A 27264-nucleotide genomic window follows, 5' to 3' on the forward strand; every position below is an offset into this window, starting at 1 on the left:
ATTTTTCATAATATTAATCCTAAAGCCATAATGATGCAAAGCATAGCATAAGCCATGCTGCAGAGAAAGGGGGAAGTTAGAGGGATGACAATTCAATTAAAGTTACAGAGAGGAAAGCATTATCTCCAGAAGGAAATCAGTACATCAGAATGTCTAGAGGTGTTTCACATTCAAATAGGTGGAGCACCATCTCACTCTTGCTTGCCAAAACTTCAGAGGCTAATCAAAAATACTAGTAAAACGTGGTCCTCAAAAATAATCAATATTAAGGAAAGAAGAAGAGCACCATCTGCATACAGCAGCCTAATGGTATCCTTCAAAAATAATTAGGCAGAAGGAAATACAAAATGTAGACAATGCAAGAAGATGGTATCCTCCTAACAGGCTGCTAACCTGAGCTCCTTCTGCCCCTAAGCATAAGGCTGGAGGGAAGAGCACTATTTAGAAGCACTAGTTAAGCTGAGGTGTTCTTATTTTGTATTCTTCTGTGGTCCTGTTTCTTGTTACACGGTTGGGAACAAGACTTTCACTATGGTCATTAAAATAGGCTACTTTCATACTGGTTTAATAGCATCAGGCAATACTCTTAGCAATGGGAACTCAGCCATCTGTATTGCGGTAACAATTCCTGGCATAGTTTTGTCCAGTTGAAAATAGCACTTTCCCAGAGAAATCCTAGCTGCTGTCCGGGAAATAATATTAACCATAAATATCTCCTGTTAGACTCTTTGGATGCAATTGCCCCATTCTGGAAGGTAAGAAAAGTTTGCCAGCAATGACAGCAGGCAGTCTTAACCCTGTTGGCCTCAAAAGTGACAGTGATTGACAGTGCTAAATATATTAGTAGAGATGCAGCTGTGGTGGAGTGAAACACTGTCAAGATTGGGGGTTGAAAAACTCTTAAGAGCTGTCATGGGAAAATAATGCCTCTCTTTGAGTAGTGTGTTAAGAAGGGACAGTGCATGACCATGGAAATCAGTCCATATTGTAGATGCTTTTTGTGGGCCCTTAGCTATAATGCTTTACATTTCACAACTGTTCTTCAAGCAGAGTATTTTATTGTGCATTTGTTACAAGCTGTTACTCAAAAACTTGTATTTGAAGTGCAACAAATAAATATAAAATGCAGAAACATGAATCTGCTAGGTGTTCCACTGAGAATGGTGTAATTTAGGGACTTAAAGGAGTATACCCTATGCTCACAAGCTACATCTAGATCAGGGAATCTACTTGGATTTAATATTTTGAGGGACTAAAGGTATATGCTGTCCACATTCCCACTGGGATGAGACATGAGGATGGTTCTAAAAGTCTGAGTAAGCCTAGGTTCCTCTGTCCTAAGAAGGAGTTCCCGTGCTCTGACAGGGTCCCTAGTCTTGACAGGAGGGAAGAAGAAATCTCTATAGTTGACTCTAGGAAGGCAACCATGGAGAATCTGAAGACCTACACTGATCTTACTGTGGTACTCAAGGACAAAACTCTTGTGTAGAATAAGGACTTTAACTTCTTGTGTCACTCGGGTCTTAACTCCTCATAGAATTACACAGTGCCTTGGGTTAGATGGGACCTTAAAGAACATCCAGTTCCAAACCCAATGGCATGGGCAGGGACACCTCCTGGTAGATCAGGTCACTCAAGCCCCATCCAATCCAGCCTTGAACACTTCCAGGGATGGGGCATCCACAGCTTCTCTGGGCAATGTGTTCTAATGCCTCATCACTCCACAGTGAAGAATTTCTATGTAATATCTAATCTAAATCACTTCTTGTACTGTCACTACATTCACTTATAAAAAGTCCCTCTCCAATTTTCTTATAGGTCCCCTTTAGGTACTACTGCCTAATCAGGATGAAGAGAAGAACGAGGCATTCTATGAGCAGCTTGAGGAAGTTGCGTGATCACCAGCATTCATTCTCTTAGGAGACTTCAACTTCCCTGATATATGTTGGAAATATAATACAGTGCAGAGGAAGCAGTCCAGGAGGTTTCTAAAGTGCATGGAGTCCTTACGCATCTAGTATGAGAGCCTACCAGGGGTGGTGCCCTGCTAGACCTGCTCTTCACTAACAGAGAAGGACTGGTGGGAGATGTGAAGGTTGGGGACTGTCTTGGGCAGAGCGATCATGAAATAGAATTCTCTATTCTTGGAGCTGTCAGAAGAGTGACTAGCAAAACTGCCATCTTGAACTTCCAGAGGGCGGACTTTGACCTGTTCAGGACGTTTGTTGCAGGGGTCCCTTGGGAGTTGCTCTTTAAGGGTAAAGGGGTCCAGCAAGCCTGGATGCTCCTCAAGATGGAAATCTTAAAGGCACAGGAACAGAATACACCCTTGGTGATTCAGGTGGAGACAGTTAGAGAGCTCCTCCTCCTTCTGGACTGTCACAAGTCCATGGGATTGGACAGGCTCCAACCTCGGGTGCTGAGGGAGCTGGCAGAGGTGACTGCCAAGATGCTCTCTGCCATCTACCACCGCTCCTGGTTATCTGGAGAGGTCCCAGAAGATTGGTGGCTTGCTGATGTGACTCCCATCTACAAGAAGGGCTGTAAGGAGGATCTGGGGAACTACAGGCCTGTCAGCCTGACCTCAGTACCAGGGAAGGTTATGGAGCAAATCACGTTGGGTGAGATCACCCAGCATGTGCGTGGCATCAGGCCCAGCCAGCACGGGTTCATGAAAGGCAGGTCATGGTTGACCAACCTCATCTCCTTCTACAACTGGGTGACCAGACTGGTAGATGAGGGAAAGGCTGCTGATGTAGTCTACCTAGACTTCAGCAAAGCCTTTGACACGGTCTCTCACAGTTTTCTCCTGGGGAAACTGTCTGCCTGTGCCCTGGACAGGTATACCCTTCTTTGGGTAAGGAACTGGATAGAGGGCCGTGCCCAGTGTGTAGTAGTTAATGGAGTTAAGTCCATCTGGCAACCCGTTACAAGTGGTGTCTCCCAGGGGCCAGTACTGGGGCCCATCTTGTTTAATATCTTTATTGATGACCTAGATGAGGGGATTGAGTGTACCTTCAGTAAGTTTGCAGATGACACCAAGCTGGGAGGTAGTGTGGATCTGCCTGAGGGTAGGGAGGCCGTTCAGAGCGATCTAGATAAGCTGGATTGCTGGACTGAGGTGAATGGGATGAGGTTCAACAAGGCCAAGTGCCGGGTCCTGCACTTTGACCACAATAACCCCATGCAGCGCTAGAGGCTTGTGGTTGAGCGGCTGGATGACTGTGAAGAGGAAAGGGACCTGGAGGTGTTGTTTGATACTCAGCTGAACATGAGCCACCAGTGTGCCCAGGTGGCCAAGCGGGCCAATGGCATCCTGGCCTTCATTAGAAATAGTGTGGCTAGCAGGAGCAGGGAGGTAATCATCCCCCTGTACTCAGCACTGGTGAGGCTGCACCTCGAGTATTGTGTTCAGTTTTGGGCCCCTCACTACAAGAAAGACATTGAGGCTCTAGAGTGTGTCCAGAGAAGGGCAACAAAACTGGTGAGGAGTCTGGAGCACAAGTCTTCTAAGGAGTGGCTGAGGGAGCTGGGATTGTTTAGTCTGGAGAGAAGGAGGCTCAGAGGAGACGTCATTGCACTCTACAACTTCCTGAAGGGAGGTTGTGATGAGGAGGGGTTTGGCCTCTTCTCCCAGGCAACAAACAGGACTCGAAGAAATGGCCACAGGTTGTACAAGAGGAGGTTTAGGTTAGACATAAGGAAGAACTTTTTCTCTCAGAGAGTGGTCAGGCACTGGAATGGCCTGCCCAGGGAGGTGGTGGAGTCGCCATCCCTGGCAGTGTTCAAGAGACATCCGGATGAGGAGCTAAGAGATATGGTTTGTGGTAGCAAGGGTAATGGGAGGATGGTTGGACTAGATGAACTTGTAGGTCCTTTCCAACCTTGTGATTCTATGATTCTATGGACGGTCACTACAGAGTCTCCACAGAGCTTTCTCTTCTCCAAGATGAACAACTTCAGCTCCCTCAGGCTCTCTTCACAGGAGAGGCACTCCAGCCCTCTGATTATCTTTGTGGTTGCCCTCTGGACTCACTCCAACAGGTCTATGTCTTTCTTATGTTGGGGCCCCAGAGCTCAATGCAGTATTCCAAGTGAGATCTCTCTGCTGCCTATTTGGGTCTTAATTCACGTCATGCATACAAGACAGAAAATCACAGAATGGCCTGGGTTGGAAGGGACCATAAAGACCATCAGGTTTCATTCCCCCTGCTGTAGGCAGGTTTGCCACCCACTAGATCTGGCTGCCCAGGGCCCTATCCAGCTTGGCCTTGAACTCCTCTAGGGATGGGGAATAAAAGAAACAGTCCTGAAAAGCATTCACCCATGGGGATGTGAATGAGGATACGGATGCAGGCCCCAGTGTCTTCATCCACACAAGAGTTGCACACCATTGCTTGCTAAGCTTGTCACTGAAGAGTGACAAGTTATTTTCTTTCATAATGAAGATGAAGAAAAAAATATTTTTTCTTCCTGCAAATAAAGTTCTTGGCTTCAAGCTTGTTTTACAGACTAACATTAAAAATGTATCAATTAAAAAGGGCTTCTTGTAATTTCATTACTGCTTCTCAATGAAACCAGAGGCAGTTCATTGCTTTGCTATGATTGATGGATATTGAAATGCCAGGTTATAGAAAAATATACCAGCTTTAATGCCAGTGCTTTAAAAAACAGTACAATATTGTTGTATATATAATAAATCATAAATCTATTTATTCCTCTTGACAATTTTTAAAAGATAATGGACACTTATTACTACCTAAAACAAGATAGCTCCTGAGCTCTTTGTTTACTTAAGCTACAGGATCTCCAGCATTACAGCTCTACCCTGATGAATGTCTACAAGTAGGCTGAGAGCCATATGAAAAAAAGCCATGGAAAAGAAAAAAAAGAAAGCTCAAGCCGGACAAATCATTATATTTGTTTCAAAGAAGAGACAACCTGACTGAATAAGATAACAAAAGTAGCATATAAAAGTGCTGAATGACACAGACTTATCAGCTACCAAATTCATAGTCAATGAGCAATGCTAAGGTGATATTTCACCACTTTCTTCCAATTCTGCAGAAAAATTAAGAACCATACATAATACATACATAGCATTAGTTTCATCCATCAATATTCATGACATTATTTAAACAATAGCAGGACTCATCTTCTCAAAAACAAAACCTGAAACTTAATTTCATGCAAGACACATCTTTTTGCAACATCAGGAAGCATACCTACATTTCTCCCCTCACCATATTTAACTGGTTGAGCGTCACAACTTCATCTACTTTTGCAGAAATTAAGGTCTGTTTCTCATCACTGTTGAAGTCTATTTGCAAGAAAATCTGCCCATCATTGAATTAAAGTCCACAGTCCACTTTAAGCACAATCCTAAAATTAGGCAGGGTTAGGCCAGGCCCAGAGAGCTAGCAGATCTAATGGAAGAAAACTCAGAGGTCTGTTCCCTGCTCTTGTTCCTTCATTGGCTAAGACTTCGCCTTTTGCACTGTCAGTTCATCTTGGTCAAGCTTTTGCTTTGACCTGCAAGCAAGTCTGGCTGGAAGTAGGTTGATTGTTGCTTCTCTGTCTCATGGCCTAAAACACACTATCGGAATTAAACGTTAACATGGAAGAAATTCCAAAAGTTGACCCAAAGATAGAGAGATTACAGTTTTCTTATTGATTCTATGACAGGAAACTCCAAACAACAATCCAAACTCAATTACCCCAATATCAGTTGGAGGGACAACACAGCAGGGCACCAGAAATCAAGAAGATTCCTGGAGTGTGTTGATGACAACTTCCTCTTCCAAGTGGTACAGAAACTCACAAGAAGAGGTACTATGCTGGACCTTGTTCTCAGCAATGTGGAGTCAGTGACCACAAAATGTAGGAGTTCAAGATCCTCAGGGTGTCAAAGAGGGAGCACAGAAAGCTTGCTGCTCTGGACTTCAGGAGAGCAGACTTCAGACTCTTCAGGGAACTGCTTGGCATAGTGACATGGGATAAAGTTTTTGAGTATTCAAAAACCATCTCCTCTAAGCCCAGAAGCAGTGTATCCTGAGAAAAAGTAAGGCAGGCAAGAAGGCCTTCAGGGATCAACAAGGAGGTCCTGGACTTAAGTGCAAAAAGAAAGTCTGTAGGAAGTGGAACGGGTTACCTGAGAAGACTACAGAGAAGTTGTCTGAGAAGCCAGGGATAGGGTTAGAAAAGCTAAAACTGAGACGGAATTAGATCTAGTCAGGGACATGAAGGGGAACAAGAAAAATTTCTACAGGTATATCAGTGATAAAAAGAAGGCCAGGAAAGATGTGGGCCCTCTCTGGAAGGAAAATGGTGACCTAGTCATGAGGGATATGGAGAAAGCTGAGGTGTTCAATGATTTCTTTGCTTCAGTCTTCACCAGCCCAAGCTGCAGTAAGCAAAAGTAAGAACTGGGAGAAGAAAGATCTGCCCACTGTAAGTGAATATCAGATTCGAGACCACCTAAAGAACCTGAAGGTGCAAAAGTCCATGCGACCCGATGCGATCTATCCATGGGTTCTGAGGGAGCTGGCAGATGAAGTTGCCAAGCCACTATCCATCATATTTCAATGGATAGTCATGGTAGTCTGGTGAAGTTCCCAGTGATTGGAAAAGGGGAAACACAACCCCCATTTTCAAGAAGGGAAAAGCAGAAGATCCGAGGAACTGCAGGCCAATCACTATCACCTCTGTGTCTGACAAGATTCTGGAGCAGATCCTCCTGAAGGCTCTACTAAGGCACGTGGAGAGTAAAGATGAGGTGATTGAAGATAACCAAGATGGCTTCACTGAGGGTAAATCATGCCTGACAAACTTGGTGGCCTTTTATGATACAGTTACAGTGTCAGGGGATTAAGGAAGAACAACTGATGTCCTCTATCTGGACTTGTGCAAAGCATTTGACACTATCCTGCATGACATCCTGGTCATCAAATTGGAGAAATAAGGATTTAGTGAATGGACCACTGTCTGGATAAGGAATTGACTGGATGGTCACACTCCTGAGAGCTGTGCTCAACAGCTCAATGTCCAAGTGGAGACAGGTGACGAGTGGCATTCCTCAGGAATCATTGTTGGGATCGATGTTATTTAACATCCTTCTAGGTGACACGGACCGTAGGGCTGAGTGCACCCCCTATAAGTTGGCAGATGACATCAATCTGAGTGGTGCAGTTGACACACTAGAGGAAAGGGATGCTATCCAGAGGGACCTGAACAGGCTTGAGAGGTGAGCCCATGCACCCTCATGAAGTTCAACAAAGCCAAGTTCAAGATCCTGCACTTGGGTCAGGGAAATCCCAAGCACAGATATAGGTTGGGTGGAGAATGGCTTGAGAACAGCCCTGAGAAGATGGATTTGGAAGTGCTGGTTGATGAAAGATTCAACACAAACCAATGCCAATGGTTTACATGCTGGTTCAGCCCAGTTCTGTGACTAGCAGGGTGGGGGGACTCACAGATCCATGCCCTGGGAAAGGGAAAAGGGGAAAGGATAGGGAGATGGGCCCAAAAATGAAACAGCAGCAACTATCTGAGGAGAAACAAATTAATTTACTAAATAAGATATCGGAATGCAAGATAACGCACTATAGTACAGTATAACACAATATAATTAGAATTGAAGCTAATAAATCAAATAAAATGAGAGTGTCTGAAATCTGAAGGCCTTACTCTAATGCTGTGATGAGATGGCACCCACAACAAAGGTGAGCCAGATGATCAAAAACGGAAGGTCAGATGATCTACAAACGGTTTTTATTTTTCCCTCTGAGCAGAAATGGTAACAGAACAGTGAGCAGTCCTCTGGGGGATGTAGTTCTCTTCTGGGACAGGTACCCAGAACTAGTGCATTAACACTTTAACTCCCAGTTCACAAATGATATGATGTAGAATACTAATAACAAAAAATCATAAAACCATGACAACCAGCAACATGTGCTTGCAGCCCAGAAGGCCAATAGTATCCTGGATTACATTAAGAGAAGCATGACCATTGGGTTGAGGGAGGTAATTCTGCCCCTTTACTCTGCTCTTGTGAGACCTCATCTGGAGTACTGCATCCAGTTCTGCGGCCCCCAATACAAGAAGGACATGGAGCTGTTGGAGCAGGTCCAGAGGAGGGACACAAAGATGATCAGAGGGCTGGAGCACCTCACCAATGAGGACAGGCTGAGAGAGCTGGGGCTCTTTGACCTGGAGAAGAGAAGGCTCTGGGAGGACATTATAGTGGACTTTCAGTACCTGAAAGGGGCCTACAGGAAAGCTGGGGAGAGACCTTTTGTAAGGGCATGTAGGAACAGGACAAGGGGAAATGGCTTTAAACTGGAAGAGGGTAGATTTAGATTAGATATTAGAAAGAAATTCTTTACTGTGAGGGTGGTTAGATACTAGAACAGGTTGCCCAGTGAGGCTGTGGATGCCCCTTCCCTGGAAGCATTCAAGACCAGGCTGGATGGGGTTTTAAGCTACCTGGCCTAGAAGGAAGTGTTCCTGCTTATAGCAGGGGGTTGGAACTAGGTGATCTTAAAGGTCCCTTCCAACCCAAACCATTCTATGATTCTATGATTCTATGACAGAAGAGAAAGTAAATGTCAGCTATGTGCAAAGTTGTCAGCATGAGCTGATGGACATTTTTTAGTGCAAGTGTGTGTGGGGATTCTATTTTGCTGGCTGTTAGCTATATGATGGAAGTCTACAGTGTGAAATGACTAACCCATTAAATTCCTGCATGATATAGATGGCTCTTTCCCATTGCCCTTTAGCGGGAAGAAGGGCCATCCTCTGATTATGTAGTTCACTTGCTTTCCAGCCCAGCTTCTTCCAAAAGCTACATATCAAATTTCAAGAAGTATTCACTGAATTCACTGGCAGTAATGTACAAGTTCGCCAAGCAGGACTTGCACAAACCTAATAACAGTGATCAAAACTGAGATATCTTTGGCTGGTAGCCAAAGTCCTTGGGCATGAGTTCCCCTTCTAGGGGGTAAGGACAAAAAATGTGGCACTTGTTCAACTTAGGTATAAGACTTCAAGCAAGTATAAAAATAGTTTTTAAAAAATAGGAACTTTCTCAGCAGAATTATTTTCATCACTTCCCACTCACACCCAAAACTAATTTTTCCTGTCAACCTACTTGCTTTTTTTGTTTTCCCGACTGAATGAAATAATACTGCTAAGCTATTCCTTCCTCCCACCACCTCATCCAATGTTCTCGGAAGTTATTTTAGACATCAAGTTCCATTTATTATCTGAAGCAATAAGCATAAATCCAGTTTTAAGGAAAATGCAGTTTTGTATAAGTCTATTGCATAGATCTTCCATTCTGTGTTCTCCATCTGCATGTGCAATCTGCTTCTATATTTTCAGCCAGCTTGCATGGGCAGATTAATGTATACAATTAGAAAGCAACCTCACAGGCATTCAATAAACTGCCTTCATTATTACACTCAGGAGAGTCCCTTTAGATGTCTATAAAAGCCTAGTTTTCTGCCTGTTAGCTAAATAATTGACAATGCTTAAAATAATCAGGAGCAAATGAACAAAACGGAGACCACTGTGGTGAAAAAAAGCAAACAAAAGATTCTCAAGGCTGCGAACCTTTTTGTATGAGCCCTCTTTCACTCTCTTTAGCAACCTATATTAGAAGTCTGGTCAGGTTTACATTTGCACTTCTGTGGGGAAAATTTGTTACCAGCCTGCTGTTTGAACCACACATCATAGAGGACTGAAAACTGGCAAGGACATGAGTATTTATCCTGTAAAAATAGAGAAATAAATAAAAATTCTGTTTTGATTCAGGTTTTATTTTCTTGCATTTTATGACTTTTGAGAAAACTGCTTTGGCAGGCAAGTGTATATCAGCTTGGTTTGGTGGAACTCCTGCAGTGTGTTTGGAATATGCACTCAGAGGCTCTGTGGCAAATTGTGTTTCCAGCTCCAAATTCTGAGCTGAGTATATCAAGTGCACACATGTACCAGAGTGCAACAGTGCCAGAAATTTCTACAGGAGTACAACCTTCACAAAAACAGAGAGATAAGTATGTAACAAATCACAGAATCACAGAATGGCTGGGTTGGAAGGGACCTCAAGGATCATGAATCTCCAACCCCCCTGCCAGGCAGGGCCACCAACTTGCCCATTTACTAGACCAGGTTGCCCAGGGCCCCATCCAAGATGGCCTTGAACACCTCCAGGGACAGGGCATCCACAACCTCTGTGGGCAACCTGTTCCAGCACCTCACCACTCTCCTTGTAAAGAACTTCCCCCTAAATCCAACCTAAAACCAAACAAAGAGAAGGATGAAGCGATACAAAAAGAAACCATATATGCTAGACTGCTTTTCTCTTTACATAAATCAGGAGACAGCTATTAGAAATGTGGTGGAGTACACCTAACACTATAGTTTCTGGGAAATCAAATCCGAATTAAACAAAAGCAACTTATCAGAGAGTTGTGCTAAAACCTTGTGGTGGGATACCCTGCAGTTCAGGCTCAGATTAACGTAGCTTGGAAAGAACACTCACACAAACCACAGAGAAAAGCAAGCCATGAGGTGGCATTCCTTTAAAAAGCAATTTGTTTAAAAAGCAATTTTCTGTGCCCTGAGTAGAGAGGGGCATCCTGAAAAGTCCTGGGCCATCTAACCATCTAACCTCTTCTTCATTCCCATTTGGAAAATTACACTCAGTTCTCTCCTCGCAAGGATTAGGTGATTGCTAAGTATGGGCTACAAAAGCATTTATTATCTCTTAATACAATCTGACAGAAATACAGTTTCTACCACAGGCCATCAATGTAAAATGCTTCAAAGAAACTATTTCTGAGAATAAAGGAATCCATTTCATATATAAGCTTCTAGCAGAAACACATGTATGTGCTTCTTATTTTCTAGATCTGGTACTTATAGAGGCAGAACTACAGCAGTGCTATCACCAAAAAGTCCCTCAAGTTCTTGTCTTCTTTAAGCACCAACCATAGCAGTCTTGCTGTACAACAGCTTCTCAGACCAAAGTCTGCTCCTGCATATAGCTCAGACTTTTCATACAAAGCTACTTTAGGACATAGGACTTGTGAGTTTTGTCCAGCTTAGTTGCCTGATAGAGCCTGCATTCACCTGAGACAGAGGAGCTGCTGATCTCAACAGGGAGAGACTTGCAGCCTTTTCCGTAATACTCTGCATGTGTGTCCAGACCTCATTCTCACAAGACACCAACACTTCATCAAGCAACTCTGATAACACATACAGCTGACTTTCAAGGGCCAGTTTTACATAAAGAAGCTAAGAAAGGTTTCAGGAGATAGGGAATACCTGTATTTTGCAAGCAGGGGACAAGGCTGTGGGCAATTTTTCTTTTTGGCATTTGCTCATTTCACATTGCACTCCTTGAGAGGGGATTTCACTAAGAAGTTCGTGTTTTTAATAGTGACAGGAATTTCATCTGAAAAAGGAACTTCTGGCCAGTATCATACTTTCTTGGTAGAGTATGTTAATGACATAAGAACATTAACTGCTTTTCCAAATCAAATAGAAGTAGCACTGCATACCAAAGAGGGACTCATTTGGCTGTACCCAGTGTAGGAAGACACAACTGAATGTGGTGATCAATTTAAAAGGTTTCCCGGCTAATGAGACCACCGGTAGGCATTAATCTTCTCAGGAAACAGTGATGTTGCTGCTACAGATGCTTACAGAGGACAGACTAATAAGGCAGCTTACCTTTTGAAATGGCTCCACAAGCCATGACTTTGCAGAGGTCACTGCTTTATATGCAGCACATGACCCTCCTTGCCCCTCTCCCAGGAGGAGATCAAACTATTTCTAGAAGAGACAGCGAGGAAAGGGGCACAACCTCATATTTGTTCATTTTGCTGCTAGACATAGGCTCTCACATGATGGAAGTAATGAATCTCTCTATTTTGCATAGTATGCAAAAGCACACAGCTGCTTTAACACTTTTCTGCAAACATGTCTCTAATAACTAGCAGTTTATAAACGGAGTTACTTTACAAGATCCGAGATGTCACACAGCATCTTCCTGTTACTACAAGATACTATATTCCAAAACACAAATGTATCTTAGCAATATGACCTCAACAATATCTGTTGGTTAATCCATTGCCCAAGACCCTCCTTCCTCTGCCCCCCAGAGAATTTCATTGGACCACTGAAGGCAGTTATATTATTCTCTACAGTGTGAAAGGTTTTTGGTTAACCAAAATTGCATTCACTGTAGATAGGCTTTCAGCTCACCTCTTTCCATATCTACATCCATATCCATACTGACTCTCCTGGTATAAGTTTAATAAACAGTGTATACAAATAATCTTTTTACAGTCAGACACAAACTGTGCTGCAAGGGAGCACACAGTCCTCGTTTAACATCAAAAGTATCAGTCAGTTTGGTTTCCTAGGACAGCTCCAGCTGAAGGCTCACAAGATTCTCCTACCTCAGTGGACAGAAAATTGCCAGCCAGTGCCTTGTCAGTGTATGCCCATATACCACCTGGAGACTGACTAATTGCCAACATGAAGATGTATCATTTGAGATTGCTTTTGACAAGACCAAGCTTACTTGCAACAGAGAAAGCATCCCAGCAGAATTCTATTCACTGTAAGGAACAAAAAGTTACAGATGGGGAAGATGAGAGAAAGGAAGAGATATATCTCCATTCGCAGTTGAATAAGGCATAAGGCAAAAAACAGGATAAATGGGAAGACAAGAACCCTCACAATCCCCATAGAAAAGAGTGTCATAATTGAGGACCCTGTACTGAAAGATCTGATGAGTTTGTGGTTGATGCTTAAAAAGCACGAAGGCATTTATAAAGGAACAGACAGATACAAAGCTGTGTGTGGTCTTCAGAAGTCATAGAATTATAGAATTACCAAGGTTGAAAAAGACCTACAAGATCATCCAGTCCCACCGTCTGCCTGTCACAAACAGTTCTCACTAAACCATGTCCCTCAACACGTCTAAACGTTCCTTGAACACCTCTGGGGTCAATGACTCCACCACCTCCCTGAGCAGGCCATTCCAGTGCCTGATCACCCTTTCAGAAAAGTAGTATTTTCTAACATCCAGCCTGAATCTCCCCTGGCACAACTTGAGGACATTCCCTATAGTTCTATCACTAGTTACATGAGAGAAGAGGCTGATGCTCGGCTCACTACAACCTCCCTTTAAGTAGTTATAGAGAGTGATGAGGTCTCCCCTGAGCCTCCTCCCAGCTCCCTCGGCCACTCCTCATAAGACCTGTGCTCCAGACCCCTCACAGCTTCCTTGCCCTTCTCTGGACACACTCCAGGGCCTCGATGTCTTTCTTGCAGTAAGGGGCACAAAACTGAACACAGTACCCAAGGTGCGGCCTCACCAGTGCTGAGTACATATCCTGAGAAATCAAGGTGTGCTGGGGGAAATCCATACTGGGATAGAGGACAAACTGTAAAATACTAGTAGACAAACATTGGCAATATATTTTAGGAAAGTGTTCTACCTAAAGACAAACAGGAAGAAATAAAATAAAGATGTCAAGAAAGTGATCAGTGAGAAAGCTCTAAAACATCTATAGATTAGAGTCTTGGCAAATGATGAAGGAACTGGAGCTTCTAGCATGGGACAAAAGTTGTTACTCCAAAGGTCACAGAGGAGGAAAGAGCAATCAATCATGCTAGAAACAAAGGTGAGTAATTTCAGGAGTAGAAGATAAAAAAGGTAAAGGTGACTGAACAGCATGGGGTGTTAATTATGTGATAGAGTTGGTTTGGATCTGTTAAAAATAAATAAATAGGGCAGAGTGAACTAGCAAGGCAGGAACCTCACTGCCACTAGAATTAATTATAAAGAGCTAAGCCATATCTAAATCTTACAATAAGGAGATTATTGGGAAACAGATCTTCACAACATATCTCTGCATTAAGCTGTAGGACTATGCTAAATATAGGCAGTTCTCATTTTTTCCCATGTGGGTTAGATTTCTTTACTAATCACAAAAATACATGAGTGGGTATGCAATCTAGATACTGTTTTGATAATTAGTCTTGGATTGAATGACCACATATAGATTCAGTTAGAGAAAGAAAACACTAAGTCAGTCTATAACCTACAGTTTTCATTTGAAAATGTATATTTTGAGAACCTAAGGGAAATTTTCTGAATCAGAGTTCACAGATTAAGGTATGTAGTAGGCTTGGATTATTTCAAGTCAAAAATGTGGAACAAACAACAGAAACCAAACCTTTCTTAATCCTCAGACTATCCAAAAGAAAAAAACAAACAAAAAAGCCCAAATCTCCCACATTAAAAGAATAAGCAAATGAGTGGATTTAAGGGGGAACTTTCCAATTTTACTTACTGAAAATGATCTTCAAGTAGCATCTCTCTTCTTTGCATTTCTTGTTGCCTTTTTTTAACTTCAAGTCTCTCTGCCTACAGCATTAAAAAAAAAAAAGAAAATATACTTGAGATTTCTAGTCAGAAAGAAACAAACATTGATTGTTTCAATTCAAGCATTTCAGTACTCTGATTCTAAAAAATTCAGCAGTGGTTGGGTACGCAAGTGACCTAATTGCAAATTTTTAAGTATTCAAACATGACCAGACAAATAGCTCCTAATAAGTTCATCAAAAGACCAGAATCAAACAGAAAAATACACCATGGTCCTGGCAGACAGGTGTGCCCTCACCACGGGCCTCACAGCTTCTCAGCTCTTGTGCTGTTGTTAGGACCACCTCTTCTGATGAAACATTGGTTATAGCGAGAAGTGTGAAGGTAGAGATGAGAAATAGAACACAAAAAGTGATCATAATCCTGATGCACTGGAAACACAGTGATTCAAGATCATAGACGTATGGCCTTCAGGAGCATCACATACTGGCCAATCTGAATAAATGCTTAGGTAGGGAGACATTTATGCTTGCTTATCCAGTGTTATTCCACCTCAGATACAACATGCAGTGCAAGAGTCAACAGAAGTCTTGACACACAACACTCCTGGGAAAATCTGAATAACTCACAAGCAATCAGGTCCCTTAATATAAAACTGAACGTTTTCCAATGGAAGGGCAATTTGAACTCCCCCTCAGAGCAGCAACAGGTAGCTCAAGTGAAAGTCCAGTCATAAGGAGGCAAGCCAATGTTTTTTGACACATAGGGTGTAGATAGGTCCAGTGAGGTCCAGTGAGAGAGCAGTAAAAAGGCAGTTCTGTGTACTAAAAGCAACAAATCATTAAGTGCTAAGCTATGATTTCAGTTTTGATACATTTTGAGAACAAGATCCCGCTTTGTGGTTGGTGAGAAGTTGCAAGGAGAGTTCCCTGAGGAGCATAAGGTGTAAGGCTTATCACTCCACAATCTGGATAAATTCTAATAGCGTTCAAGGAATGAACATCTTTTTTGCTCCTAACCCCCCAATCAGAGATGAATGATTTGTAGGCAAAAGACTCCCACTTATATGTGCAACTTAACAAGAGAAGATAAAAAAGTCAAAAATTCACTGGCATCTATTATTGGCCAGTAAGATATACCCTTACAGCAGCAGTGGTAGTTCCCATGCTTTGCACAATCACTGCTCAATCATGAAAGCTCATACTTTTATCTCTGAGAGAGCATTTGACACAAGGTCTACCATCATACTGCAAGCCTCCCTTAAAGTTCAAATCCAAAAACCATTGGAGCTACCCTGCTCTGGCTTCTAATAGAACAACAGTGTTATTAACTTTGACAAATGTAATCCTTCAAGTATCACAGTGTCACCCTCAACTCCTACTACATTAAAAAAAAAAGGAAATATCCTATTTCCTTCCCATCAGAATGTGGCCTGAAGAAAATTCCAGCATATTAAAATGGTGGTGCAATTGCTTCCTAATGTGGAGGTTTACCCTGGGACCCTTGTTTAGGACACATACAAATGATGGGAAATGAGACTGCAACATTCTCTAACTAATGACAATCTATCAGTAGAGGTTGCCAAAATCCTCCACATTTGGCACAACTTTCAAAAACAAAGCCAAGCATGAAACAGCTGTGATATTGAAGGTAAACATGTTGAAAAGCATTAGCAGAAGGTCTGTAAAGTGCCTGGTTTTAACAAATTCCCGAAAAAGGCCATTCATGATGATTAATACGGCCAAATTAAAGAGCACATGACATGATAAAGAATAAAATTAAATTACACTATGTTCTAAATAGGACAGGTTTTAAAGATGGCAGGACTGTTACTATGTAATGCAAGCACAAAAGTAAGAAAGTTCCATGTGGTAAAATTACACTGAGCATTTTCACTTCAAATCTTCTAATCTTTTCATATGTTGCCAACATTTAAAATATACAGAGGAAATGCCAAAGGCAGGATAACAGGAACATAGATTGAATGACAGGAAATAGAAATGTGCAGCACACTGAAGTTAAACTGTTTGATGTATAGCAAAAATACATAAAGTTTAAAAACCAAAGAACCAAATATCAACCACTTGTTTATTTTCTTGGAAACTCTGACAGTCCTTTCATCCAAAAGACTCAAAGGAAGTTATGGCTCAATCTGGTCAAGATCTGTGATGTGAAGGCTAAAAAAAGATACCAAACTGCAGATGCCTGCTGCTAATGAGCGAATACTCTCCTGTATTCCTACACTTTCTGAAGATCAGACACACATCTCAGCACTAGGGAGAAATACAGAAAGAGGAACTCCCCTGCTAACATTACAAAATCTCTGTCAAATTATTTCTAAGAGTACTCTAGCTTAAGGGTAAAGAAAAGCCAGATTTATGCAGTCTGGGGTTACCCCGTGGACAAATCAAACCAGTCCCAGGATGAGATGCCTGACGATGCCTGCACAAGCGATCCTGAATTCCACTCAGTGCTACACACAGAGATTTGCAGATTTCACACAGACTGGTCCTATGGAATATAAAATGGCGAGAGAAGGATCCGCCTTCTGTCTGGGAGCTGGAGAGAGACTAAGTCAGTGCCAAGCACGTTGTTATTCCAGCAGCTAACCTCATGGTCAATTAAAGAATACCAGAGACAGGCAGGTGGACTCCTGTACACGGTCACACAGACCTTACACATTTAAAAATTGCTTTGGCAGATGCTCATTTTTTTTTATTGTACAGATAAAATAAGAGTAGATGTTACTTTTCTGTGCAAAACAAGTATTTAAGCAATGACACAAACAGCTCTAAGTCTGTAGGGCTTCACCATTTGTGTTTGGTGGAAAAGTAGCTTTCCAGTTGTGAAAGTTTCAGGGTCTTTGTCAATAAGGTCAGTTAGCCAGTGTCTCCTTTCAGACTGTTAGACAATTTGTTTTTTGTTGAGCAAAAAGACTGGTCAGCAAGAAGAAGGTTTGTGGAACTGCAGAAGTACTTGCTCTCCAGTGATGCCTTGCAGGTGTGGTGGACTACAAATCTACGGCTATGATAGAAGTTTTATCTCCTTTGGAAACCTATAGTGCCTATAGAACTAGCTCTTTAAAACTCATTTTCTATCATATGTAGGTCTCTGGAGCCTTTCATCTGGAGGCAGGGTGAGATAGCCAAATCAACACCTTTCAGTGATTTTCTAGCATGCTTAACTTATACAGAGTTGACTTTTTGATATATTAGTACATTCCAAGAAGGAACTGTCATCAGTTCAATTACTATTATAGAAGACAATCCAAATACGCAAATTAAGGTTAATCGTGACATTTTATGCTTCTTAGTTTTGTTTGCTTGCTTTGTGGGTGTAAGTTTATTTGTTCAAATTAAACAGTTTGTTTGGCAAAGACATGCACACTCTTTTAGAAGAAACTGATAGTTACAGTTTTACTGTCTACAACATCTATAAAGATTTTATAATCTGTGGGTGTGAAGGTAGGAAATTAAAGAGCATGAAAAAAAAACAGATACATCACCATATTTTCTAGGTATAACTACAAATTATTGCAGTCTTGCAACATTCTTCTTGTCCAATGCCCATGGGCAAACAACATATATTTAATAGCTGAATAAAATATAATGAATCCCCGTTCTACCATTGCTGTTGCCATTGCTTCTGGAGCTATACATGAACTGGTAACTGGTAATGACATTTTCAGATGTTACTACTTATTGCCCATGAGAGTTATTGTGTATGGGCTTATTACCAAAAACCAATACCAACCACAAAAAGACTGGGAACAGAGTGAACCTCATCCGGAGGCAATTCAGGTTATTTCTGTTTATGTACCTCCTTGCACACAATCCAGTAGTGATGATTTGGGAATTAACTCTCAGCCTTCAGCTTCCACATAGAAGATCATTTTTATTGTTTTGCAAACCTGAAACCTCTCTTTCCCTCATTACTATTGTACACATCAGTACCATGCTTCTCCTCTTTTTTCATTTAAATTCCATGTTACATTTTCAACCAAGTGCTACTTGGCCTCCACCAAGGAGTAATTAATGAATTTTTCCACAGGCTTATAGAGCACAAGACAATAAATCATTGTGGGAATAACTCAGAGACAAACAAATGTAAATAAAACTGAAGAATTGTGTCAATATATGCCTAATACTAGCAGGAAAAGTGATCTTACATTTTAGTAATGCACCTGAACGTGCAAGCTACATAGTCTGGTGAGGTATCAGCATTTCATGGGGTGCTCAGCACAATGCAGTTAGACTATAATGACCTTTGTATGCTTTGGATATATTTTCCACCATGACAGGATGAATTTTCTTGTATTCTTCCTCTTTGTACAGCAGGCAATTACAGATTACTCTATGCCACTTGCCACAACCAAATCTTTCAGAGAAAGCTCATGCAGAAATCAATTTTATAAGCTGTATCAATATTCACAGCACTTATCCTGACCATAGTGTTTTCTAACTCCTCAGGTTGAGTGCAACCAAATGGCTGAGTTTCTGAAGAGCCAAAGGAAGTCACAAACCCAAAAGAACATTAGGCCAAATATTCTTCATTGAGCTAAAAGAAGAAGGACTGTATTTCCTAACAGCATGATGTTATACAGGACCATCATTTCATTTAATGAGCATCTGTTACATGGTTCCAACTCTCTAGTAACCATGTTTTACCTTTTCTCTCTGAATTGCTTTCTTTTTCAGGATTTCTTCTTCTTCAGCTGCTTTTCTTGCTTTCACATATTCTTCTCTCTTGTGCTATGTGACATAAATATAAAAAAATATTTCACGTATGTACAAACAAAGAATACACAAGGTAATTCCACTTGACTCTCATGTTTCATAGAATCATAGAATGGCTTGGGTTGGAAGGGACCTCAAGGATCATCAAGCTCCAACCCCCTTGCCATAGGCAGGGCCACCAACCATTAATACTAGATCAGAGTTTCCAGAAACACTTTCCAAAGTGTTGGATCAAAGTTTCCAGAATTTTTTTTCTTAAAATGAGACACTGAATAAGACAGACCGTGCAAACGTTACTTCAAACATTGGTTTTAGGAAGGCTGAGAAATCTGGCACTGATAAATGGTCATCCATGCAAGGAATACACGGATGACTGGTAACTTACAAGCATTTATAACTTTTGTAACAGGAACTACTATGTACTTACAGCACTGAATGGGGGAGATGCACCGATTAATTGAAATCAAGTGAAATTGTAGGCAGCATGCTGGAAGATGCAGCAGGGTTAGCAAGTGGCTTTGCAATTGTATTGCTTATCATTATAGATATGATCTGTGATATGGCTTGCTACATATTTATGGACAGATTTCTCATTTTATTTGGTGCAGATCATTTGTTTCTAGTTTTCTGCAGTGTTCTTTAGGTTTCATGACTTTCTTTTGTTGAGCAGCTGTGAGTTTATTTTATAGTTGTATGAAACAGCTCATGAGAAGGTTTTTTTGAATTCTTAAAGTAAACAAACAAATTTATTCTTACTGACCTTTTGTTGGTATTTAGATTGCATGAGCATCATTTGCTGTTTTTGCCTTGCTTGAGCCTCTGATTCTTTTCCACCTTAAAAACAAAGTACAAATTTTATTTTGCATGAGTATTTAAAGTTAGAATGTCAATCATTTCAGAACAGAGCAATATAACAGATTGAATGTATGCACATACAGAACATTTTTCATAATTACAGGCACTGTCTGACATTAAAGAGAACAGGCAGGAGACCTTTTTGATCATTTTAGCCATCCGTCAAAAGCACAAGCTTGTTATTTGCAGAGCATCCACTGTATCATCCACTCTACTAGCAAATATATCCTTCTGTGTATGATCAGTTTACTGAGAAACTATTTGATTTTCAGAAGATCTATCTTCTGCTTTACAGATGAAGCTTGATTTTCAGACCTAGCTCACCCCACCTTTGCTCAGTTTGTCACGCATGCATAAAGAGTCAGAAACTTTATTGCCAAAAAGATTCTTCCTTATCATATTTAGGGGCATGGAGATTCTGACAACTGTAATGGGATGCTATCATCTGAATATCTTCTTAGCAATGTCTTGAGGCTTGAGGAAGAATCCCCTTTCTGAAATAGTAATCAAAACCTTTTCCCACAGACCTGATATTCATAACCAGTGAACAGAAGGTGCTCTTTCTAAAGGCACATGCTCTCTTCTGAGAGCATCTAGACCTCTAGTCATGATGTTCAGTCTTCAATTATAAAATAAAAAAATAAATAAAAGAACAAATAGAAATTGATAGAGCATAAGGGATGGATGGAGTGATTTTGTTTCAATTATTCTGCTTTATTATTTTCCAAAGTATTTTCTTGCTTTAGGAAAGCCAGTAATTTATTCCTTGGGTCGCTAGAAACAAACAAACAAACAGGAAAAAAACAAGAGCAGCCCCCACCTCATTCTGAGGAAGAGAGCTGTATTTTTGCCTATCGATTTCCTGTGAAATTCCCCACTATGTAACTATTAATTCAATAGAATCAGCTAGACCAATCTGTCCTGAAATGTTAAGAAAACCATACTAGAGCCTTCAGGATGGCTCATCCCAGACTAAAAGTAGCATTCTCCAGTTGCGTGCTTTTGTGAGGTTCAAAAAATGGGAGATCACTCCCCTAAGTGTGGAAACATTCCTATGCATACAACAAACTCCATACGAGTGTACATTCAAGAAAGACTTTCCATGCAGAATACAAGCAACAAGCTTACAGTAGCAACAAGCATACAGTTGGCATTGTGGAGTGTCTCATCCCCAGGTGCAGGAAATAAAATTGCTATTATACAAATTCTGAAACCTTCTGGATGCTCAGTATTTCTTTCTTATCTCACCTGTTATTGGCAACATTAAACACACCTGTATTCATTGTGTGGTTCTGCATGTACTGCCAGGCATCAGCTCTAAATAAGTATTTTACTTATGATTATCAGCCATTGCCTACAGCCTTTCAGACAAGTTTAATTCCTTTTAAGTTGGCTTGACTGTAATATATCAAATGTTTCACTGAAGTTAGAATATGTTATGACTGGCGTTGTATAATATGATGGGAGAAGAGGCAATTACATTTATTGGGCATAATCTGTTTCTCCGCTTACTGCATATGGAAGAGGGTGGCACTTACGTCATACACTTCTCTCATCCCTTCATGGCACCTGAAAGTTTTCCAGTCAGATACTAAAGAGCTGAAATCCAGAATACTTATTTCCCTACGGAAAGCGTGAATATTAAGAAACTTCAACTTTAAGAATTCTCTGGTGATTTCAACTGGATGAGTATTATCACTTTGAGAAAATAACATAATTTTTTACCTTAATGAGTACCTGCAGTTGTGAAATTAGAGATGCTACTTACTATTTCTTTTCTCCTTCCTTGAGCTCTCTTCTGTTCCAAATTTGTTCCTCTGGGAATCCTAATATCTAATAATCTTTGCGTACCTCTTTCCAGAGGCACTGAACGTAGTGCATGTGTCTCAGTCTCCAAGGGTCTTTCTAAGTGGCAGCTAGACAGTGACTGAAGAGCTCATATAGCCTCCTTGAACTCTTTCAGAAGCTTTTAGCTTTCTTTCCCCAGAATATTTTCAAATGTGGTGAAATCAGAGGAAGTTAATACTCCCCACATCCTTAGCCACTGCAGCTTTTCTGCTGTCCCCTGTCACACAGTCAATCTGCACACTTTCTGAATGGACACTATACTAAGACTTTCTTTTTTCAGATTTCTCTTTCTTCAGCAATAAGCTTTGTGGCCCTCTTGGAACACAAACATATCTTCTAGGAACTGCTCACAGGTAGGAAGCAGCTGTTATGCATTAATACAAAGTCCACATCTGGCCACATGACTGCATGGGGAACACAGCATGACACCAACCTGCAAGGTAGGCTTCTCTGCCAACAGTTGGGACTCACTCTGCAGGGTAAAATAAATGTGGAACTAATGTCATCTTGATCCCAGAAACAAAGTTGTGCTAAGGAGTCAGTTGAAATTTCTCCAACTTCTACCTCATATCAACTTTTGTATGCAGAAAATCACCCTTAACTAATCTTGGGTAGCATGACAAAGAAAACGCTTAATTCCCAGGAAGCTGAGACAGAGAATGTCCTGTACTGCACTCTCCAAAATCCCCTAAGACAGCCAAGAGAAGGAAGAGAAGCTCTATGGTTACAAAACTAATAAAGGCATCACTATAATCATTCACTTTGTCACAGTGAATGTTGTCCCATTTCTACTAGTGGTGGCCTTTGAGATTATCCCTCTTTTCTGCCCAACTCCTCACCATGTTCTATACAGATGATGCTTTCAAGTTTTGTCTTGTCAGCAAGTGTCATCAACCCTCTTCTACTTTTTGTGCTAAAGACATTAAAGAAAGATATTACAAGAAGATAGGTCTGAACACTGATACTTGAAAAGCATTTCTATGAACCTTCCTGCTTCAGTGCAACCTGCTATCCTATTCCATGTAAAAGACTGGGGGTGGGTTGTTTAATTCTTTAAAAAAAAAAAACAACTAACTGACAGAAAGGACTATATTAAATGCTTTATAGTGATTACAGTCAAAAAGATCTACTATAGTTCCTCTCACTTGTCAAGAAAAAAAGTAGTTGGTTATTGTACCAAATGCATCAATTCAGTTCAGCATGACCTAAGTTCATGCAGCTTTTTATCATGTTTTTCACTTACCTACCTCTGTAGTTATTTTTAATAAAATTAGTGATAGAGAGTTTTGTGCACGTGCAGCCTGCAAAAGCCTGAAGCTGCAGAGATCACTTTTGCCACCCCAGGAGCCAGCACGTGTATTGGTCCTAAATCCAGAAGAGTATTTTTTATGGATAACCAGAGGGTCTCCAGCACATGCTGTCCACCTGCACACTAATGCCATATGTGCATCACCCCCGAGACATCAAGCAGACAGTGTTCCCAGCAGGCGGGCTCGTCAATCTCTTTTTTTCCCAAATGTAAGTACAGATTTTCTACAATAATGTTGACAGATTTTCTGAGTGACATTCCACGCTGTTTTGCTTCAGAAACATCTTCATTGTCATGACCATCAAAAAGCACAGAGAGCAGTCAGCAGGCTCAAGTCAACCCTTATTGACACTGAATCTCATTAATAAGTAGCATGTGAGAAAAACAGTGAAAGGTCTTATGAACTAGAGGACGTGTAAGTATTTATATTATACAGAAAAAAAAAGTACTGATTTTGCAATTCATAATAGCTGATTTACACATCTTACCCAGTCTCTGTGGAGCCAACTTAATTGGTCCTGGCCTGTGCTTTTCCTTCCACCGCTCCAGGTCATCTAGCTCTTTCTTAGCAACTGAGTGGGTACCAGAAAAGAACAAATACATGGAAGTTAGAAGCCATCCTAAAAAGCAGATAGCATTAGCTGTGTGGAGCAATTACAACTCATCCAGGACAGTCACTCTTGTTCTCAAGGAATGCAGACAACCCTGCAACAGTTTACACAGTCACTGGAGAAGCAAACATTTTTGCTAACTCAAGACCACGTGGTAAGAACTTTTTCCTTCCCAGTCATGTTTCTTAAATAAGAATGGGAAGTATACATGGTTCAGTTACAAACTAAGACACGTCAGGATAGGTGTCCACAAGCAAGTTGAGTGGCAAGCTTCCAGTGTAGTCAGTGGGAATGTAGTCAGTGCAGCTGGTAGTGTTGGGAGGCTTGTGGAGTCAGCCCTATGGGAGGGCTGGTTGATTAAATTGCTCTATGGAATCAACTGACAGAGAAAAAGGCAATTTCATTCAACAGTGAAGCCGAAAAAGACTATGGAAATAAGATCTGTATTTTAGAACAGTACCTCAGTTACTCAGTCTTATTAACAGCATGAACTATATTTTCTAATGCCAAGCTACAGCAAACAAAAGCTCTAATAGGATAAAGCCAGGCCATGGGTAGGTCTCTAAATAGCCCAAAGACCGACACCAGCTTCTCATTTCACCTCTAAAACAAGCTCTTAGGTAGAGACTGGATTCAGTGAGGCCTCATTTTCTGCTACTCCCTAAGGCAGGAGAACATCGCATGCTTGAGACCTTGCACATTGGCAGCACAAAGCGAAAGCAGACCTTTAATAAAGCAACAGTACCTACACTCTTAAAGTCAGTCAGCTCTGAGATGATCTGCTTTAATTTCTCCTTCCAGAGGATTATGGTTTGGTTCAGGGGAAGCTCATTTACTTTCTTGAAGTGAAAGGAAGCCCTGATCCACAGTAGCCTGCCAATAAATCATTTCAGCCAAACTCACAATGTTTAAGAAGAAATGCTTTAATTGCATTATTTCCTCGAGGGCTCAGAACGTGGAGTGCTGACTGACACTCCCTAGCTGTCATATTCTGCACAAATAAACAGCAAGGAGTGCAGGACTGCAGTGTTTGTTTCACTTCACACAGAATTTCTTTCGTGGCTCTTTTGTTATAACTTTGGCCAATGAAAGCTTTTTAACACATCTCAGCTTTGTGGTACAGTTGTGGGGTCTTCCTGCTTACCTACTTTCAGCAGTAAGACTTGAAGCCAAGCAACACTGACCTTATATACTTGCAAATAATTTGGCATCTCAAATCTTCCTCAGCTTCATTAAAAGATCCGTGTACCCTTAAACCCTTAAACAGGGATTCAAGAACCAACAGATAGTGTGGTTTTTGTTCCTTTAAAAATATTTCATTAATTAAAATATATATTAAATTAAAATATATATATATATTTCATTCTTATATTTTGATTCTTCCTCCTTATAACCTAATGAGTCTTCAAAGCTAAATTCTATCCTGCTAATGTAATGTTGAGCTAATTCCAGATGAGAATTGTACAAGTCAGTCTGAGTAGCTACAGCAGTGCTATTACCAAAAACCTCTTCGTGAAGAAGCCTTACTTTGTATGCAGTTGAGTCAAATGAGACTTTAATTTTAAGAAAAGCCTACAGGGAGATTCTCATAGTCTTGACTTTACATTCACAGCTGCACACACAAAAGGTATTGAAAAGTTGAGGATAAAAGTTGCAGGAGCAATAAAGCACACAGAAACATAAACTTATTCAAGTAGACCCATGTATGATACAACTCAACTTACTTTGCTGCAACTGGTTTCTTCTGGTTTCATTTGGAGCTATCAAGACATATGAGTTGACACTAGAATGAAAGAAAACAGTCTCTTATTATTCCTGTCTAAAAAAAAAACCAAAACAACAAAAAACAACTGTACTATTGGGGGTTTCCTTTGTAGTGAGGTTGGTGCTCTGCTTTTGTAGCAAACAACGTCATATCAAAACCAGCGTTTACTTTGATTCAGCTCTTCAAGAATATATTTGGAGTTAACAGCAAATACCAAAGATAACATTTTCAGAAACTTTTAGCATAGTTTTTACTTTTTTTAAGTCTCACTCTAGACTGCAGACTTCAAATCTCAGCCATTACAAACCAAACTAAAGTAATTCCTCAAGCCAAGAAATTTTTCATAGAGGACTACTTCCCCAGCATGGCTATCAGTGCCTTCTAGCACAAGTTGCTCAAGCACAGGGGAAGACTACAGTCTATAGGGAAGAGCATTTGTGTTGTCTGGCCCACCTCATACCTCAAAGGTACTTGGGATCACATGGATTTAGGCAGTCTGTCCAAGAGTTGTTAAAGGTATGCACAATGTCCTGTTCTTTGTCATGGTCCTAGGTGACTTGCTGCCAGATCGAGCCTCAGTTTCCTTGTCAGACGTGTGCTTGTCTGGCACCAGGAATTCCTTGGGCATATTTATTTTACTGTCATACCTAAGGTGTAACTCACTGAACAAGGGCAGAGGCCCTGTTAGGCTGAATTCAAAACACAGTTGCTGACTCAAAGAGCTATCAATCTAATGTGACAACAAAGAAACAGGACAGGCTTTGGAATGTATTAGAGACTGGAGGTGATCAAATGAGTGATGAAAGCATGTCAGTTCCACTTGGAGGAAGTGTTTTTATCTACACAGTATATTGTGTGGATAGAAGTTCACATTGTCAGTGCTCCAGTTCAGCAAAAGCAAAACCTCAAGGGGGCAGATTCACCAAGCATGCATGGAGCAGTGGTTGCTCCACGTAGCAGAGCACACTCACATCTCTCCAGTATTCAGCATGGTTTTATCTGCACTGGTATTTTATTTCATATTATCATGGGGAAAGCAGAAGAAAAAGGGCAGAAAACAAAGAATAATGAGGGATGAAGACTGAGCCCTTTAAAAGAGAAAAGGGCCACAGGGGGTGGCTAGAGGACAAGCTAGGAAGCAGGGAGACCTCAGCTGGTTCTGGAAAAGTAATGAGAGAAGGAGGTCTGAGACACAGGCTACAAAGGGGAATGAAAATCATGCAGAGATCAAGGGGCAAAAAGCTGTCCGCTGTCATATCAGTGTAATCCAGAATTTGGGGAGGAAAGTATTTATATCCAATTACTTCTTTCTCTTTGAAGACTTCTTCTAGGATGATGTAGATTAATTTATGAGATTAAATTAGTAAAGACTGAGCCATGGGCTTTAATGGTGCCACTTAATGTGGTCCCTTCCCTGCTTTCCAACTTACTCTGGTGCCCAGTGAGACCAATCCTGGCATCTCCACTGAGCTGCAGACACAGAGAGCCCCTACAGCATTCATTGTACAATTTCAGCTGTTACTTAAAAGAAGTTTTGACAACCTGTCTTCCCATGCATGATATAACATAACATGTTTTGATGGTTTTTCAGATTTCCCTTTGTTTGACTGAATAGTAGCTTATAGAATCTATCTTAAATTACCCTCTCCCTCCTTCCCCAAGCTGTTGTACAGTTTATCAGATTTAAGAATTGTTAGTGCTTTGTGCTTTTTTCTTCGTTGTTTCAAGTATTAATACCA

The 27264-nt window shown here is 41.0% G+C and overlaps 1 protein-coding gene across 1 annotated transcript in view; it reads right to left on the bottom strand.

Moving 5' to 3' along the window:
- Positions 1-27264, bottom strand: part of EPSTI1 (epithelial stromal interaction 1) — a 52620-nt gene that overhangs the window by 16383 nt on the left and 8973 nt on the right. The window contains exons 3-7 of the mRNA XM_417033.7: positions 25485-25543; positions 23638-23721; positions 19898-19971; positions 19069-19152; positions 14370-14443 (exon numbers count right to left, since the gene is read on the bottom strand). Coding sequence (XP_417033.3) covers positions 14370-14443; positions 19069-19152; positions 19898-19971; positions 23638-23721; positions 25485-25543 — 375 coding nt within the window. The remainder of the gene's footprint in view (positions 1-14369; positions 14444-19068; positions 19153-19897; positions 19972-23637; positions 23722-25484; positions 25544-27264) is intronic.

The sequence above is a fragment of the Gallus gallus genome, chromosome 1 (genome assembly GCF_016699485.2).
Source record: "Gallus gallus isolate bGalGal1 chromosome 1, bGalGal1.mat.broiler.GRCg7b, whole genome shotgun sequence".
Lineage (NCBI taxonomy): Eukaryota > Metazoa > Chordata > Aves > Galliformes > Phasianidae > Gallus > Gallus gallus.